The following is a 16,109-nucleotide window of genomic DNA, read 5'->3' as shown; positions in this document are numbered from 1 at the left end:
CCACAAAACAGAAATATCTTTTTTTGCATTTATTAAATACAAAGTAATAATATCTGCAAATAAGAGTAACTTTTCTTGAGTACCATACCAGTTATATCACTAAATTTGACAGCTCCTTATCTTCTTTGCTATTGGCTTTGACTATAAAGAAAATTAAATGGGGAGGAGGACACCCATTCCTGGATCCTCTGTTCAAATACAGCTTGTCACAGAGGAACCATTTCACCTTAATCCTTGCCTTTGACCCTTCATATATACTCATAATTAACCCTATTATTTTATCAGGGCATGCAAATGCTCCCATTGTTCTACTCATAATCTGAGCTGACTTTATTGAATGCTTTCTCTGCATCATGATCCTCTAATATTGGCTTCTTCTTACATTCTGCTTCCCTGTGGATCATCATTTTTCTGCTGTTGTTGTTAAATGCTTGCCTCCCCTCCACAAAATCACACCGATTCATATCCTTATCAGTTTTGACAACATCTTTGCCAATCTCTTAGCTAGTAATTTTACAATCACAGTTTAAAACTGAAATTGATCTATTTGAAGCTGGGCCTGAATGGTATTTACCCTCTTTGGTTAATACTGCAACCACAGCTTTCTTGCAAGATGCTGGTAGTACTACAGCTTTTAAACTATTTTTAAACAAAACCTTCCAGATCTTTTATCACTTTCTTCCCTTCCAACTTCCAAACTTCTACAGGAATATAATCTGTTCCTTTTGACTTTCCTGTTGATTGACTATACATTATCGTTGTTATCATGTCTCTCCATATCTTGGCTATTGTCGAGTCTCATCTTCCTGTAATCTTGGCATGCCTTCTATAAATATTTCCATTTGTGCTTTTTCTTGTTTCCCACATTCCTTTGCTTTATATATAGTGTCATAAAAATTTCCAAAATATTTCTAATGAGTCTACAGGAGCTCTGGTTATTTTTCTTGTCAAAGGCTCTCTAAGGTTGTCTGACCCTTTCTACTTATTGCTGCCCAACTCATTGTGCTAAAAGATTTTGTGCACTAGAGTTATCAAAAACAGTTAACCTTTCTAAACTCATGCATATTAATTAAATGCTCTTATTTACCCTTTAGCACTCTGTAGTTGTTCCTCTTTTTGTTCCGTTAGATTCCCTTTACTCTGTAGTACTTTAACCTTTGTCAACCCCTTTCCTGTTTCTCATTTATTTCTATGCCATTTTTAAACTCCTTTTTCATTTTATCTCACTCACTAGTAATCACTTCTGAATAAACTTTTGTCTCCCTTAACTCTCTAATCACTGCAATTATACATTTCTTAAATTTCTCTCTAACAGGTAGGAAACCACTGGTGTCCCATTTTTACTTCATTACCTTGCATCTTCATCTTAGTTTTTGAATGGTGCATGCACTGAAATAATTATTGGATATGTCAAAGCTTTCAATTAAAATACATATGATTTTTTGAAATATAATTTCTATTCAGCCAAGTCCAGTTATTGTACACTGGAGAACAGTAAGCAAATTCTGAGACAGAGCTCCTATTTACTGAATTCATATCTTCCATATCAAATATTCTCATATATTTCTTCAGAAATCTACTCTCTGTTACTTTTTGCCTTCTAGGACTCTCTGACACATCATCACTATTGCAAACCAAGTTCCAAACTCCATCCATATATAATTTCTATTAAAAGCAAAAAGTACAGCTGTGTACACTTACCATAAATGTAGATGTTCAAGTGTATTTACTGTTGCAGTCATCACACTTGGGTTATCTGCCTGCAGGTAGCCCTCAGTCGGCCCGAATACCAGAGTCTTGGAATTTCTGCATTGGATGCGGTCGCTTCTTCCATAACGTCAGGTTGTCAGGGGTATAAAACAGGCAGCCGAAGCCATTACATCAGTTATTCTTGCCCCAGATGTCAGGAGCGCCCCAAATAGGAAGCTAGCATATGGTGTGGAACACCACCAGTAAAGTAAATACCCTTGCCATAAAAAATGGCTATATAGAGGCTAGGTAGAAAGGATAGAGAAAAAGAGGGGGCTGGAGGGAGGGAAACCAGGACTGCAACAGTGAATACACTCGAACATCTACATTTATGGTAAGGGTACACAACTGTACTATGTTCTTCGTGTTTCACTGTTGCAGTCATCACACTTGGGTTGATTCCCAAAGCTGAGGAAGGGTGGAGGCATTTAAGAGGAGTTAGGGCTGGCTAGCAAGCCTTGTAAGACTGCTGTAGCAAATCCAGCTGGATTTAGAAAAAATAGGTAATTGGTAATGCTTGGTGAAGGTGTGTACAGAACTCTAGGTTGTAGCCCTAGTGGAATGTGTTCTGATCCCCTGTGGTGTAGGTTTTCCACGGTGCTTGTAGCAGAAATGGATGCAGTCTACTATCCATTTCCATGGTGCTTGTAGCAGAAATGGATGCAGTGTGCTATCCATTTGGAAATGGTTTGGTTTGAAATGGCCTTGCCCTCTGCCCTTGTAGCAAAGCTGACTAGCAGTTGGTCAAATTTTCTGAAAGGTTTAGTCCTGTCAAGGTAAAACCTGAGCTATCTGTCCACATCCAAGGATTGCAGGATCCTGTCCCCTTTATTTTGAGGATTAGGGGAAAAAGGTTGGCAAATGGATGGCTTGGTTTAGAGCCACACTGGAGACCACCTTAGGCATAAAGGACGGGTTAGTCCTAAGGGAAACCCTGTCAGCATGGAAAATAAAGAAAGGTTCCACAGCCATTAGTGCCTGTAACTCAGACACTGTTCTAGTTGTGTTATGTCTAAAAGCAAGGCTGTTTTCCAAGAATGGAATTTCAACTCTGCCAAAGCCACAGGTTCAAAAGGGGGGAGCGTGACCTTTTCCAGTACAAAGTTAAGGTCCCAGGCAGGGATGGTGGTCTCCTAGGTGGCCTTAAGTTGTTAGTCCCACTCAGAAACTGTTTGATAAGAGGGTGAGAGAATAGAGGTGGCTCAGTATTATAATGAGCGGAGATGGCAGATGCATGAATCTTAATGGAGGTGAAGGATAGGCCTCTGTGGAGTAGGTCTGATAGGTAATCAAGGATTTGAGGTAAAGAGGGCACAGCTGTGTCCTTTCCTTGAGACTAACTCCAAGAGCAATATCTTTTCCACTTTTCAGCACAGGATTTTCTAGTACTAGGCCGCCTGGCCTCAAGAATGACGTCCAGCACCTAGTGGAGTATTCAGGGGATAAGCTAGGCTGCAAGATTTAGGGTTTGCAGCTGTGGATGCAAAATCTGTCCCTCCAGCTGAGACAGCAGGGAAGGAGTCTGATGAAGGTGTCTGGGTGGCACTTTTGTCAGGCTGCATAAGAGTGGGTACCACTGCTGGAGTGGCCAATCTGGGGCAATAAGAATTGCCCTTGGGCTATCCTGTCTGATCTTGAGTAGTACCTTTGAGAGGAGAGGCAGAGGGGGAAACACATAAATTGAGAGGTTTTCCCATTTGAAGGATAAGGCATCCACCTTCCAAGGCCATGCTGTGAGGGTTCCTGGTGCAAAATTTGCTCAACTGGTGGTTCTCGGGGGAGGCAAAGAGGTCCACCTCCGGTGTCCCCCACCTCTGGATTAGAAGGTTGAAGGTGTTGGGCTCCAATTTCCACTCGTGTGGGTCCAGGAGATTTCTGCTCAAGTCATCTGCCAGTGATTTCTGTTTGCCTGGCAGGAACTAAGCTTGCAAATGCACTTGGTTGCTCAAGGCTGTGTTCCACAGGGCCATGGCTAACCTGCACAGTGGGTAAGAATGGGTTCCCCCTGCTTGTTTATGTACCACATAACTGTGGTGTTGTTTGTTTTTATCAGCAGCTGTCCTGGAAGGATTAGGTATTTGAAGGCTGTCAGAGCATACTGTACAGCTAACATATCTTTTTGACTGATGTGCAGGAGAATTTGTCCTGGGCTCCACTTTCCCTGAATGCATTTGCCTGCCATGTGACCCTCCCATGCATAGTCTGATGCATCTGTAATCAGGATTTGGGCAGCGAGGGGTTGAATGAAAGGCAGTCCCTTGTTGTGGTTGCATGCTTCTGCCCACCAAAGGAACTCTGTCCTTAGACAAGAAATGATCGGAATGACTGTTTCCAGGTCCTGAGAATGTTGCCACCAAAGATTTTTTAAGTACCACTGAAGTTTCCTCATATGCAGTCTTGCATATGGAATTAGCAGAATGCATGAGGCCATGAACCCTAGGGCTTGCAGCATTTTCCTTGCAGATAGCTGGGTTTTGGTGGCCATGTGTTTGAAGTAGTTGTTCAAATAGATCTGTTTTTCTGGAGTGAGAAAGGCCATCTGGGAAGTTGTGTTCAAGCTTATTCCCAGAATACAATTTTTTGACTAGGCACCAGTTGTGATTTCTTTTCGTTGATGGTATACCCCAATGAAGATAGGAGTCTTTTTACAAATGCCAGGTGTCGAAGTAGTAATTCCTGACTGTCCGCCTGAATCAGGCAATCATCCAAGTATGGGAAAATATGGATATTTCTCTGCCTGCAGTGTGCAATGGCTGGAGCCAGGCACTTTATGAATACTCTGGGCGCAGTAGATAAGCCAAAGGGAAGTGCAGAGAAATGATAGAGCATAGAGCCTGTCCTGAAGTGGAGATATTCCCTGCAAGACTCCCTTATGGGGATGTGCAGATAAGCTTTTTTTTAAGTCTAGGGTGACTAGCCAGGCATCCTTGGCTAGCATAGGGAGAAGCTGTTGCAGGGTTAGCATTCTGAATTTTGATAGATCCAGGACTGGGTGCCAAGAGCCCCCTTTTCTGGGCACCAGTAAAACTCTGGAGTAGAAACCCTGTCCCCTTTGTTCTACTGGAACAGGCCGAATGGCCCTGATATTGAGCAGGGAATTGAAGTAGAATCTGTACTCCGGGATACAATGTTTAGAACACATCGGTCCCGAGTATTGGACATCCAGTTTTTGACATGAAGGGCAAGTTTTCCTCCTAGGGGCGCAAGTAGATGGGCAGGGCTGGGAAGGATAATTGACAAGTCATTGTGAACTTTTTCCATAGGGGGGTGGCTTACAACTCCCTGTTTTTGAGGTGGGAGCACTCCATTGTTTAGATCTCTGCATCAACTGAGACTGTAGTCTTGGTGGTCTGGTTCCCCTGGGTTTGGACTGAGAAGGCCTGGAAGGGGCTGGAAAGGACCAGTTTTTTGTAGGCCAATGCCTACTGAATTCAGGTGGCTGCACTTGTAAGAATTCTTTAACAGTTTGCATACATTTAGCTTTTTCTTCCATCTTTTTAAAAACCTCTTCTGCTTTGGTGCCAAACAAATGGTCCTGATTTAAAGGAGCATCTAATAATTTTGATTTGACATGGTCTGGCAAAGTTTGCTCCCTCAGCCAAGCATGCCTTCTCAGTACAGACCCAGTGACTGCAGCCCTGCAAGATGCATCTAGGGTATCAAAGCCATACTGCAAAGTATGCTTATTAACTTGGTTTGCAGAATGCATTAACTCTTGTAAATCTTTATTTTCTGCATAATCTGGAAGTAACACCATTTTTTGTTCCATAATATGTTGCTGGTATTTCAACATATGAAACTGGCAATTCAATGCCCTGATGGCAAGAGTTGCAGAGGTATATACCTTCTTACCCCATCTGTCTAAAGCTCTGTAATCCCTGTCTAAAGGAGTAGGGTGTTTGGCTGTAGTAGCCTTAATAGCTTTAGGCCCCTGGGAAATGGTCTCTGGATATGCAGTAGGATTCTTAAAGAGAAATTTGTGAGAATCAGGTACTCTGTAGTACCTGTCAGGTTTTCTAGGGGCTGGTGGTAAAGTGTCTGGAGTAATACTGGATTCCATGAAAACATCATCTACAACATCCAGGACAGGAGGTATAGCTAGGGGCCTGTGCTGAGGCAACTCTAAAAATTCTCCGAGTCTCCTTTTGGACTGAGGATAATCCTGGCATTCCCAGCAGAAATGCTGGTTTCACCAAAAGAAAAATCCTCTGGAGGGGAGGCAGAGGGAATGGATTTTTCTGCATCTGAATCCTCAAAGGTAGATAAGGGTATGTTCTGGTAATCAGAAGGGTCAGAGTCATTGGACTCCTGGTCTGTAGACTCCGAAAGAAACTCAATTCTTGATCTCTTAGCAGGGGAAGGCTGGCTTCCCCTAATTAGGGTGATAAGGTCTTCAGCCACTCTAAGCATTTGTTTTTGAGCCATAAGAGCTTGAGCACGTGCTTTGGTCATCGGTTTTCTAGGCGTAATGCATACTCTGGGCCTGAGAAACTCGGTAATTTTAGCTAAAAATGAAGCTGTCGGTTTAATGCGAATATCAGTAGGTTGGAATATACCCTCAGAAGCCGGTGCCTGCACAGCGGCTCCGGATCCATCCAAGATAGAGACATCTGCAGGTTCTATAGTCGAAGAAGCATCTCGTGGCATACCGGACTCCGAATGGGTCTCAGTAGAGGCCTGTGAATCTGTAGAAGCGGACATCAGGGGCTAGAAAGGCACCTCATTGAGTACCGGTGGACTGGCGACTAGGTTAACGGAAGCGTCGTCGGCAGTTTTTGACCTATGCGGTCTGTCTCTGTCTTTATCTTTGCGCTTTTTCGGAAGATCGGCAGTCGGATGGGTTACCGAAGCCATTTCAGAATAAGGAGAAAGAGAGCGAAATAATTTAGCGATAAAAAATAGCCCAACAAAGAATGGTTTGGGTGTTAAAGCACAAAACCGACTGCGAGGGACGTCGTGGTCTGAGCCTAAACAGATGATGCAGTAAGAATGAAAATCTCTGTGAGGCATTTGCTTTCCACAGGCAAGATAATTGTTAACTTTTTCTGACTCGGTTAGAGCAAGAAAAAATAATCCCTAACGGGGTTACTTAGCTTTAGAAGACTTCAGGTTTGAAACTCGAAAAACAAAAATTTCAGGTAGCAGCCGACCGGCACTTGCGAACGGCTTCTGCTTCGGGCTCCTTCTTGTCAAGAAAGACTGACGTAATGATGTCGGATGCCCGTTTTATACTCCTGACGACCTGATGTCATGGAAGAAGCAACAGCATCTGACGCAGAAATCCCAAGACCCTGGTATTCGGGCAGACTGAGGGCTACCTACAGGCAGATAACCCAAGTGTGATGACTGCAACAGTGAAACATGAAGAACATCTTATTTTAATCTCCATAACAGATGGAAGTGAAGTATAAATGCCTGCCAGTGAAGACCTCCTACCCTGCATCAGTGACTCCTCATTACTATATATCTACAACTACTGTCTTTTTTTCCCTCATCTATTATTGGATCCCATCTAGCAATCAGTATTACTACTCCCTTTTCCTTTGTCCCTGACATTCTGAGGAATCTACACCCTGACATCCTTCCTTTGTCAAATGCATATTTCTATCCAAACGTGCCTCCTACAGTATTGCTATTTGCGAACTACATTTTTTATATAATTGAATAGTGTTTGCTTTTTGTCTAAACCTGTAAAACCATTTACATGCTATGATAATATAGACAAAACAGCCATTATGATACAAAGTTACTTCCACGTTATACGTCAGTTGTTTTGGATGTTTATTTCCAACTTTTAGTTTACATGCATTCCCCAATGTTTGCCAGACTGAATATGTAAGTAGTTGCTTCTTAACTCTATTTGAACCTGTGTCACATTTTAATAACTTTTTACTTCAATGAAAATAAACTAAATATATTTTCATCACCAAATAGCTTAACAACAAACACACAAAACTATGTACATGTTCTAAAAATAAAGTTTGCCCCTCCAGAGAGAAGCAGTAGGCCCAAACTGACAAATGTGCCAAGAGCATTACCTACTGAAAATTAAGGTTATCCATATTAAAGCATATGTTAGACCCTCTGTTCCAACCTACCCTGACTGTGGTAGGTCCTTTATTTATATTCCCCTTACAGGTGTTAAAAAACAGTTTACATGATTTAGTACACCTATTGCTTTCAGCCCTAGGAAAACATGCACTGGCTATGTTTAAATAAACTAAACTATACTGTGCACCATTATATTAAATGCATAAAAGTATCAAGGTTGCTGGGGATGCAACTACATAGTCACTTCCCATAATTTCAAAACTAATTTATTTTCCACTAAACTGCATGCCAATGTACTTTTAAATTGTTAACTGCACTGTGCTCAGAGAAATGTATGAGGTAGAGTTTTCAAAGACATCACAACTAATTGCTTGCATATGCAGACAACTCGTCTCCAAGTAAAAGCAGCAGACAATAAGAAAAAAAAAAAACAGATAGTAACTTTGCATATGTATGAAATAATATTTGTAAATTTCACTCAGAACACACAGTAAGACTTTTCATGGTTAACTGCTTGCACCGGTAGACTTCTGATCTCCCAGTGAGATCATTTGTGGGGGTCACAACAGGAGGGTGTCCCTTAAGAAGGCCTTATACAATTTTCAGTGAAGCAGTGGGTGGCTGATTCCTACAATGGGAAAACTAGACATTGCTGTCAATTGAACCTTTATAGTAAAGTAGAACCACTGGAGAGAAAGAACAAAACAAGAATTCTAAGACAGCCAGCAGAAGACCTGACAAGGGATCCATATTCCTACTAGAAGCTCAAATCAAAAATCTTTTTCATTTGTTTTTGCAAATCTTCCCAACTGAAGGCTTCTGTGAGGAAGTCAGAATGCGTATACCCAGAGATGAAAGCCTGGACTGTTTAATCATCAGTATTGGAGAAACCATGCAGTCATCTTGTGGGCTTCAATGTTCGGGTGAGGCTTCCTGGAGGGTTTGAGAGTGACATTTTGCAGCAGGGTCCAGCACCCATGGAGAGTGAATCAGATGAAACCAAAGAAGGAGCAACTAGACCTGCTGATGCCAAAAGGAAGCAATGATCATCACTGTAACCTTGCTCCATATTGCCTTCTACAGAAACTATGGGATGGACAGGGGTGGGCAGACAGGCATAAAGGAGACCAGGGGACCAAGTGTTGGTCAGAGCATCCCTGGGGATTGGGGCAAAGTAGCAATTGCATTTGGTGTTGGCAGGGGGAAACAAATTGGCTGCAGCACAGTTTGCCCCAGTGATTGAAAATCTGATCTGCCACTGCCAGACTGAGGGAATCACACATGAGGGAGGAGGATAGACCTGCCGAACCCATCTGCTAGAACACTGGACTGCCCCAGTATGTGCAATGCTATCAGAAAGTGTTGAGAAAACATCTCTCACTGCCAAATCCTCATGGTCTCTCAACACAATGGCTAAGAATGTGTTCCCCTTGTTTATGGCTGTATCAGACTGTAGACATACTGTCCATATGAATGAAGATCACATCCTTGGGATGGAGTCCTGGAAGGCTTGCAATGTTAGAAGGATTGCTCTCATCTCCAGGACACCGATGTGAAGACTGGAGTCTGAAGGGAATCACTCACCTTGGACAGTCTTTCCCAAACAATTCCACTCCCACTCCAGTTGAGAGATGCCCATGGTCACTGTAGCCTGGGTAGAGGGAAGAACAAAAGGACACCTCTAACACAATTGGAGGTTCTTGCCACCACTGAATACTTTTGCAATTTTTTGTGAAGGACATTGGAGAATTCATGGGTTTTCATCTCACTGACCACTGAACTGCAAGGGTCTATTGTAGTACCCTCAATAAGATGTCTAACTGGGGACTAAGGTAATGGAGACTGCCACTGAGCACAGAAGACACAAAATCAACCTTGCTGGAGGCTTCTGACAGAACAGTACTGCTACCGCCTGCTGCTGAAGTGCGAGAATCCTGGATTCCACTAGTCAGGCTATCAGTTACTTTGTGTCCAGATTGTCCTCTATGAATTCTATGGTTTGAAGCAGTTGAAGCTTTGACCATCATGTTGACAGTTACTCCTAGTTGTGAACAAAGGTGGAGCAGTGAGTCCCTGACTTGGAGGGGGAGATTCCTGGTGGGAACAATTATGAGCCAGTTGTCCACGTATGGGAACAATCAGAACTCCAGTAGCCCAAGATGAGTTGCAACTACCACCATGCACTTTGTGAACATCAGGGAGGCTGTGTTGATGCCAAAGGGCAGGGCTCTAAACTGGAGGTGAATGCCTCCCAGCTGGAAGTGGGGAAACCTCCTGGAATGTCTGTCCATCTTTATGTGGTAGTGTGTGTGCCCTGGAGGTCTATCAGGTACATCGAACTGTCTTTCCTCAAGGATGACAGGACAAACTGCACTGTGACCACCTGGAATTGCATCTGTTTCACAAACTAGTTCAAATGACTGAGGTTCAAAATGAGAGGTCTCTGCTTTTTTTTGACACCAAAAAAAAAAACATGAATAAACTCCAGACCCTTGCTGGTCTGGTGGGAACTCCTGAATGACTCACTCACCTAGCAGCTTTTTAACTTCTAGTGCTGCTGCCTTCCACTGAGAGGGTGGCACTGAGAAGTTTTCTTGGGTAGAGGGGTTGTGAAAGAAAGGAAATCATGTAACCTCTGGTTATGATCCCCTGCACCCAAACATCTCGGGTGATGAACATCCAGGCCATGAGGTGCAGAAATAAGTGCCCCCCCCCCAACTTTCTCCAGTAGGGCAACCATTCAGGAGAGTTGAAACAGTCTATCAAAGAAAGGACACCAAAAGCCTTTGTTCTGCAGTCTACATCTGCCACAAGGCTGATGTCCACTAGGACTGTCAACCCCTCTGCCTCAGGGGAGGGGCTTATTGCCAGAAACATCTGGTACAAAACCTTTAGATTTGTGGAACCATAGTTTCTTCTCTCCCTTCTGGTTTCTTGAGAATGTCCCATGTGTATGGGGTAGGGTGGGGGTAAGGGGGGGGTGGTGGTAGAAAACTGAATTCCTACGGCAGACAAAGTTTGGCCCTCCTCCTCACTTTTGGACAGTATCTCTAACTTTAGGTCCAAAAAGAGTGGACCCACTGTAGGCAGCATTAATAAAGGATGCTTCAAATGTGCTGCACTGTCACCGAGATGCATCCAGTGTGCCGTCTGATAGTTATACCAGGGCTTGCCAATCTCCACGTGCCAATGGCAGAGTTACATACAAGGCACACTGACATGTTTGATAAGGACTGAAGGGTGGCCAACTGCATGTTGATAGCTTTCTTCTCCGCTATAAATAAGGACCCAGAAATAGAGAGGTGGTCAAATCCCTCTGGAAAAGTATAACATGAGCCAGATAATTCAGCACTCTGACAGCAAATGTCATTGAAGCATATACTTGCATTACTAAACTGTCTAATGCCATGGGCTCCCTGTTAGGAGGACTGACAGTGGAGATCTCCTCAGCAAGTTCCTGTTTGGTGGCCATCACCATGGAATCTACTGAGGGCCCTTACGCCAAAAAGGATGGTCTTTAGGGGGCACCAATACTTTTTCCACCTTCCAGGGGATGCTTTACTACATCCAGTTCCTTTCATGCCAGCTTTGAAACCAAATTAAGCAATTCATCCACGGGAAGGGAAGGCCCACCCAAGAGGTAGACCGGTCAGCCCCAAAAGCCTCAAGGAATATAGATTCCTGCTTGGTTGGGCACCACCCTTCTCCCTGAGAAGTCCCAGAATCCCACTGAAGGAGATGTCCTCAGGGGTGGAGGTGTGGATCTGAGGGTCCCTCCTATTCATTGAAATTAGTATCCTCTGTTAAACACTCCCGCAGAGAGTCAAAGTGCCTCTTCTTGCTTGAATGCTTCCAGTAACCCTCTCCAGTGGGATGGACTGGGGAGGATTACGAAACAGATGGAGAGTTCACAATGTGGACTGTCAAGAATTTGAGGGACTGGCTCTGCTGATGTGACAAAGTGGAGGACAAGGACCTGATGGGCTACATGGGGGCAAGGGTGAATCCAACCAGAGAAGGGAAGCCTGCTCTCCATAGTGAGAGCACTTTCTCAAAGGCTTTAAAAGCAGAAGCCAAAACCCACCCCAAGACCATCCTGGTAGGATCCAAGGATTCTAACACAGACTGGTCCCAAAGACCATCTTGACTCAGCAATGAGGCAGATGTTAATGCCAACCAACTCAGGACAGAAGGCCCAAGGGGAACAGTCAGCTCAGATAATTTCTTGGAGCAAAGGAGTGTGGGATCCAGTGGTGACAGACTCTGGAGCTGTAACAGGATCCAAAGGTTTCTGCACTTTCATAGTCGGGAAAGAAGAGCTAGACTCATCCAGAGCACCTTTATTCGGATGTTTGTGCCTCTCTCCATTTTTGTCCCTAGACTTCTCAACACTCTTCTCACTTCCAGACTTCTCAATAACCTTCCTGGAGGCAAGGAAAGACAAAGAAGAAAAGTGTGGAAGGGAAACTTTTCCCCGCTGTGGTAGGGAGAAGTTCCTTAAGCACTAGCTTGTTTCTTTTAGTTATCAAGGCCCTGGTACTGAAAAGACAACACACACATCTAACGTGAGCATCCAAGTTTGTAATTTTGTGGCCATAACCCACATACTTTTTAAAGCCAAAAGGCTTTTCCGCCATAGCAACTGACACCTCAGCAATAACACCAGTAACAAACAACTGCAATGACTACAACTACAAAAAACAAGAGCAGTAACAACAATAACTATTACATTTATAAAAGTACAGTTCAGAAGAACAGGAGTTAAAAGGGACAAACTCTCTTTTTATACGTACACAGACAGATAAATATAAAACAGCAGAAGGGAAGGAAGGTAGATGAAGAAAGAGAGATCATGATAAATGACTAACTATATCTCAATGGAACAGAAAAATGGTAAGAAAAACAAAAAGGATTTTGTTGTCACCCAAGCACTGAGCCAAGATATCACATAAATGCAAATGAATGGCAAATGAGATCTGTGGTAATTTGCTATCAAGACTGAATTATGGGTAAGGAGGAGAGCCTGAGCCTTGGATCTAAAGTCTGGGAGAGGATGAAGTCAGATCTGGTAACCCATTCTTTGAGAAGCAGATGGAAAAGAACATCAGCTCTGCCATTTTCCAGGTCCTTCATCTTTTAAGTCTTCTTCAAACCTAAAGCTCTCCTGATTCTTCGAGTCAGTTCCTGTTCTTTGTTCTGTCACTCAAACATTTTTCTTTGGAACACTGGAAATGGTTTCACTGGTAAAATCTCTCTATGGGCTTTGTACTGTCAGAGGAATAAAAATGTGTGCCCTTTTTCTGTATGCTAGCTCACTTTTTGTTGGCTAAACCATTTTCTTCTCCTAAGCCTGCTATGTATCCAAAAATGGACTTAATCCTCCAGGAAAAAAATATTCTTAAGACAGTTGGATAGAGTATCTTAATTCTTGCATCTGCCTGTCAACATTTCCTGACTGCTGCGATAAACTTGTTTCTCTTCTGCCTGGTATATGGTGAATAATCATTTTCCACAAATACTTGTCGCTAATTTTTAATACGTTTACTTTCTGTCACAATTTTGTTAAAAACAACTTTTTCTGGTATAATTTCATCATTAGTAGTATAGGTTTTGCCTACTTTCTCTTGGCCACTTTTGGAGCATGCATACAATGTGCCCTTTCAATTAAATCCTGCTGTGCAGCCTTAGCCCAGTTGCTTATTTGTACTTTCATAAAATTAATATAGTCTGTTCCTTCCAGTTTCTCTGATGCAGCTGGAAATATGTGGCTCTCTCTACTGAGTCTGTGTCCTAACTCTGCTAATTTTTGAAACAGCTCCTTCCGAAAAATCTCATGCTCAGTAAAGCCTTTTCTTCAATTCAGCCATTGATTTTTGCAGTTTTATCAGCTCATTTGAACAGCTATTTAAAGCTTCTTTTTCCCAGCCTTTTATGTGACTGTATATATTCCTCCAGTGTTCCACTTATTCTAATCATCTCAAAGTGCATTTGATTTATTGTTTTCTCTAAATTAATCGAATCCATCTCCTGTACCAAACCTGAATTTTTTTTCAAAACAGCTGCAAAATGTCTCTCCTCCTTTTCTGGCTTATTTTCTGTTACTTTCACCAAATTTCCTCTTTGCTTGCATCACATCAGTGTAATTACAAGTGAATAACCAAAATGTATCTAATTTTGTAGTTTATTCATAATTGCAGAATTCACACTGACAGAGATCTAATCAACCTGTTGATCTGTGCAGACATTTGAAAATCCAGTATACAGACTAATGCATGACAAAACACATACACATGCACAGATCTGTGTGTGTCATCACAATGAATCTTATTCTGGTGACACATACTGTCCAATCCATTACTGGGATACCCCTCAGGATACTTCACCACATAACGACTCAGTTACCCATATGTTTACAACCATATTCTTGCATTTTTACCATGTTATTCTTCAGGATTATAAATGTAATTCAGACAATATGTAAAATAAGATGTTTAACCACATATGCACAAGAAATTAAATGTAGACATAATTGCGGGTTTCAGAGTATTCTGATGCTGTCTATGCACACTGAAGAAGTTGTTCCTTGACAAAGACAGTGCCTAAAGGTAAATGACTATCTTAATTTGTTTATATTTTAGGGCACTTGAGTTATTATACTTACTTGAATACAGAATTATCTGGATAATTGGTGTATCCCACAGCATTAGCACCTCGCAGTAACATCTGGAATGGAATATTAGGGATCAATTCTCGCAGCTCCTGTAACCGTCGCCATGGACACTCATACAGAAATCGCATTGCCACATCAAAGGTTGCACCTATCACAATTCAAGAGGCAGAAGTGGAACTATATTAATATGGCATAAAATGGCATATTTCTGAAAATATATACTCTACTATCACAAGCCAGCCACATACTGCATAGTAAAAATAAATGGCCACTAAACATCTGTATGCAGAAACAGGTTACAGTAACTCTACTTAAAGCTGCCAATCAACAGCACTATCTGCAATATTTTTACTGTGACAACTGCTTATTTTAAGTATAAAAAATGCAGTTTTCTTTTTCTGAATGCTATGGTTATGAATTTCAAATAATTTTTATGAAACCCAACAAAAAGTATTAGTCTACAGTAGGCAAATATAGAATAACCATTGATTTCTTATATTCGCATCAGAAATCTGCTTTAGCATATCGAAAAACACATTCTCAGGAAATAAGACTCCTTCCATTCACCACCAATTTAATATCCATAACGGGATGGAATGAAGCTTATCCATGTCGATTACTTCATCCTGTGATCTCAACAAAGGAACCTCTCTGAAACTAAAGGCACACTGTATTTTCACAGAAGTATTTATGGTTTCTGGCAACTCAGTCACCTAAAAGATGAAAGAGTTACCTAAAAAGACATTAGCATGCATGCAAGTATGTTGTGAACAAGCACTTTTCTCCAGAACCACATGGGTGTTAGGGGCAGTTTTGATGCACAATACCCACCCAGCATGGCAAAAAGCAAAGGGGGAGGAGTCCTGACAGCCATTCTTATGCATCATTTCAGAGCATTAATGGTGGGTAGTATGCTGGCATGCTGCCCAGAAATACCTACATAGTACTGAAAACAGCCTTTGTCAGGATGCATTCCACTGTTGTCCTCAGAAGATCCTCTTCTCAGCTCTCAGCTGTAGTTTTTTTTTTTTTCTTCAGAGTGGCTCCAAGTGGATATTTCTATCTGATCAGTGGCTGTGCACAGGTAGTCACACCATACTCTCCCAATGCACTAGTAATGGACACTGTTTCATAAATCAGGAAGGGCTCTAATGAACAGCCTAAAAGAGGCAAACTTTTAGACCCTTCTCCTTGTGATGGGAACAGCACCTAAGAGCCATCTACCACATGCAGACTATTAACACATTTCTCTGAGGCTGCTAAAAGCCAAATCTCCTACCCTCATACTAAAGAGAACCAAGCAGACGCAGGCAGCACAATAGTGAGGAAATGTACAAGGTAAACATGCTGAAACTGACACAATTAGGACTGCCCCCCCCCCCCCCCCCCCCAATGCTCTGAAATAGGTGTATTCCACTGGCACAAAAAGGCCATGGTTAAGGACATTGACATGCAGATTAATTTTTCTGTACAAAGATTACACTGCAGACTGGCAGCACCTGTCAAAAATGCTGTAAAACACAACTAAAAGTCTACACCTATAAATATGTATGCTATTTTTTGCAATTAGCCACATTTAAATGCTTTAACAAGATCTCAAAGACATACTTGAAAGCAAAGCAACCTGTACACCAAATCA

At 42.2% G+C, this 16,109-nt stretch overlaps 1 protein-coding gene across 4 annotated transcripts in view; it reads right to left on the bottom strand.

Annotated features, from left to right (window-relative positions):
• Positions 1 to 16,109, bottom strand: part of PC (pyruvate carboxylase) — a 2,844,646-nt gene that overhangs the window by 415,343 nt on the left and 2,413,194 nt on the right. For all 4 annotated transcript variants that reach the window (XM_044073797.1, XM_044073795.1, XM_044073794.1 and 1 more), the window contains exon 14: positions 14,462 to 14,618. In XM_044073797.1, the coding sequence (XP_043929732.1) occupies positions 14,462 to 14,618 (157 nt within the window). The remainder of the gene's footprint in view (positions 1 to 14,461; positions 14,619 to 16,109) is intronic.

Source organism: Protopterus annectens, chromosome 6.part0, assembly GCF_019279795.1.
Source record: "Protopterus annectens isolate FY-2018-M chromosome 6.part0, PAN1.0, whole genome shotgun sequence".
Taxonomy (NCBI): domain Eukaryota; kingdom Metazoa; phylum Chordata; order Ceratodontiformes; family Protopteridae; genus Protopterus; species Protopterus annectens.
This window is presented reverse-complemented; position numbering and strand designations above follow the sequence as displayed.